Here is a 2,500-nt window from a genome sequence, read left to right as displayed (position 1 = left end):
CCTCACGCTCCACCCCTCCTTCACGCTCCTTCACGCTCCTCCACGCTCCTTCACGCTCCTTCACGCTCCTCCACGCTCCTCCACGCCTCCGTCTGTTTAAAGTCACACAGGAGGGTCCGTCACCTGCTTGACTCCATGAAGATGTGCCTGGAATGTTCCGCGGTTTGGCCTTATATATGTAAAATGTGCTCCTCATCACCTTCCACGGTGGTTGGTGGAAGGTGATGATCCAGCTGGGCTCCTAGAGGCCTGGGAGCCTGAGAGTTCTGCAGTATCTTTGCTGTTCCCAGTTCTGCACTTTTCTGGTCTGAGATGTTTGTTGTTTTTCCTGGTATCTGTTGTAGTTTCTTCCAGTTTGGGGGTCACAGCCCCGAGTGTCCGATCACCACAGGCACCATTGATGTCTTTACTTTCCAGACCTTCTCCAGCTCCTCCTTGAGCCCCTGGTATTTCTCTAGTTTCTCGTGTTCCTTTTTCCTGATGTTTCCATCTCTTGGTGTTGTGATGTTCCACCACGGCTCTGCTCTGTTTCTTATCCACCACCACTATGTCTGGTTGGTCCATCTCCATTCTGTCAGTCTGTATCTGAAGTCCCACAGGATCTTGGCTCGGTCGTTCTCCACAACCTTTGGAGGTGTTTCCCACCTTGATCCTGGGGTCTCCAGCCTGTACTCTGCACAGATGTTTCTGTACACTCTGTCCACCACTTGGTTATGTCGCTCCATGTTTGTTTCCCTGCAGCATCTTACACCTGCAGTTCTGTGCTGGACTGTCTCAGGAGCCTCTTTGCACAGTCTACACAGGAGCTTTCGTGTCTTAACATCTGTGGTCTGGTTTTGTTTGAGTCCTGGTCCTGGTCCTAGACATGTTTGAGTCCTGGACCTGTTTGAGTCCTGGTCCTGGTCCTGGTCCTAGACATGTTTGAGTCCTGGACATGTTTGAGTCCTGGTCATGTTTGAGTCCTGGTCCTGTTTGAGTCCTGTTTGAGTTCTGGTCCTGTTTGAATCCTGGTCCTGTTTGAGTCCTGGTCCTGTTTGAGTCCTGGTCCTGTTTGAGTCCTGGTCCCTGGTCGTGTCTGAGTCCTGGATCTGTTTGAGTCCTGGTCGTGTTTGAGTCCTGGATCTGTTTGAGTCCTGGTCCTGTTTGAGTCCTGGTCCTGTTTGAGTCCTGGTCCGTTTGAATCCTGGTCCTGTTTGAGTCCTGGTCCTGTTTGAGTCCTGGTCCTGGTCCTGTTTGAGTCCTGGTCCTGTTTGAGTCCTGTTTGAGTCCTGGTCGTGTTTGTGTCCTGGACCTGTTTGAGTCCTGGACCTGTTTGAGTCCTGGTCCTGTTTGAGTCCTGGTCGTGTTTGTGTTTCAGACGCAGTTGAAGAAGAGTAAATCGTTCCGTCGCTTTAAGAAACTTCAGGAGAGTCGTCCAGAGTTCAGAGGTCAGAGTCTGGAGGAGCTGCTGGAGCTTCCCCTCTCCAGGATCCAGCTGTGAGTGTCAGGACTGTCACGAGATCCAAGTCCAGAGTCTGAACCATATTTTCACGATACACACCTCACGATACGATATTTATTGTGATATTTTGTGGAGGCAAACAAACAAAACTGTGAATATTCTTCTTTTTCCTCTTGAAACGTCTCGACAAAACTTAGTCCAAGGAACTAAGAGTTAAAAGTGTAAATGAAATGGAGCAAAGGATCATGGTCTATTTGCATCTGGTTTAGTCCTGGTTTAGTCCTGGTTTAGTCCTGGTTTAGACCTGGTTTAGACCTGGTTTAGACCTGGTTTAGTTCTGGTTTAGACCTGGTTTAGACCTGGTTTAGACCTTATATAGTCCTGGTTTAGACCTGGTTTAGTCCTGGTTTAGTTCTGGTTTAGACATGGTTTAGACCTGGTTTAGTTCTGGTTTAGACCTGGTTTAGACCTGGTTTAGACCTTATATAGTCCTGGTTTAGACCTGGTTTAGTCCTGGTTTAGTCTTGGTTTAGACCTGGTTTAGTCCTGGTTTAGACCTGGTTTAGTCCTGGTTTAGTCCTGGTTTAGACCTGGTTTAGACCTGGTTTAGTCCTGGTTTAGACCTGGTTAGTCCTGGTTTAGACCTGGTTTAGTTCTGGTTTAGTCCTGCTTAGACCTGGTTTAGTCCTGCTTTAAGACCTGTTTAGACTGGTTTAGTCCCTGGTTTAGACCTGGTTTAGTCCTGGTTTAGTCCTGGTTTAGTCCTGGTTTAGTCCTGCTTTAGTCCTGGTTTAGTCCTGGTTTAGACCTGCTTTAGTCCTGTTTTAGTCCTGGTTTAGTCCTGTTTTAGACCTGGTTTAGACCTGGTTTAGTCCTGGTTTAGTCCTGGTGTGTCTGTGTGTGTGTGTGTGTGTGTGTGTCTGTGTGTGTGTGTGTGTGTGTGTCTGTGTGTCTGTGTGTGTCTGTGTGTGTGTGTCTGTGTGTGTGTGTGTGTGTGTGTGTCTGTGTGTGTGTGTGTGTGTCTGTGTGTGTGAGTGTGTGAGTGTGTGTGTGTGTGTG

The 2,500-nt window shown here is 48.3% G+C and overlaps 2 protein-coding genes across 2 annotated transcripts in view; one reads left to right on the top strand and one right to left on the bottom strand.

Moving 5' to 3' along the window:
• lmo3 (LIM domain only 3) overlaps nt 1-540 on the bottom strand; it is a 15,237-nt gene extending 14,697 nt beyond the window's left edge. The window contains exon 1 of the mRNA XM_055159910.1: nt 525-540. The gene's annotated coding sequence lies outside the window, so the exon portion shown is untranslated. The remainder of the gene's footprint in view (nt 1-524) is intronic.
• Nucleotides 541-1,345: 805 nt separating this feature from the next.
• Nucleotides 1,346-2,500, top strand: part of arhgef39 (Rho guanine nucleotide exchange factor (GEF) 39) — a gene marked incomplete at its 5' end in the record, with an annotated part of 14,878 nt that continues 13,723 nt past the window's right edge. The window contains one exon of the mRNA XM_055159881.1: nt 1,346-1,476. Within this exon, the coding sequence (XP_055015856.1) occupies nt 1,346-1,476 (131 nt within the window). The remainder of the gene's footprint in view (nt 1,477-2,500) is intronic.

The sequence above is a fragment of the Boleophthalmus pectinirostris genome, unplaced genomic scaffold (genome assembly GCF_026225935.1).
Source record: "Boleophthalmus pectinirostris isolate CB_2022bp ecotype Guang Dong unplaced genomic scaffold, ASM2622593v1 HiC_scaffold_2825, whole genome shotgun sequence".
In the NCBI taxonomy this organism is placed as follows: domain Eukaryota; kingdom Metazoa; phylum Chordata; class Actinopteri; order Gobiiformes; family Gobiidae; genus Boleophthalmus; species Boleophthalmus pectinirostris.
The sequence above is the reverse complement of the archived record's forward strand: the minus strand, read 5'-3'. Positions and strand labels throughout refer to the sequence as shown.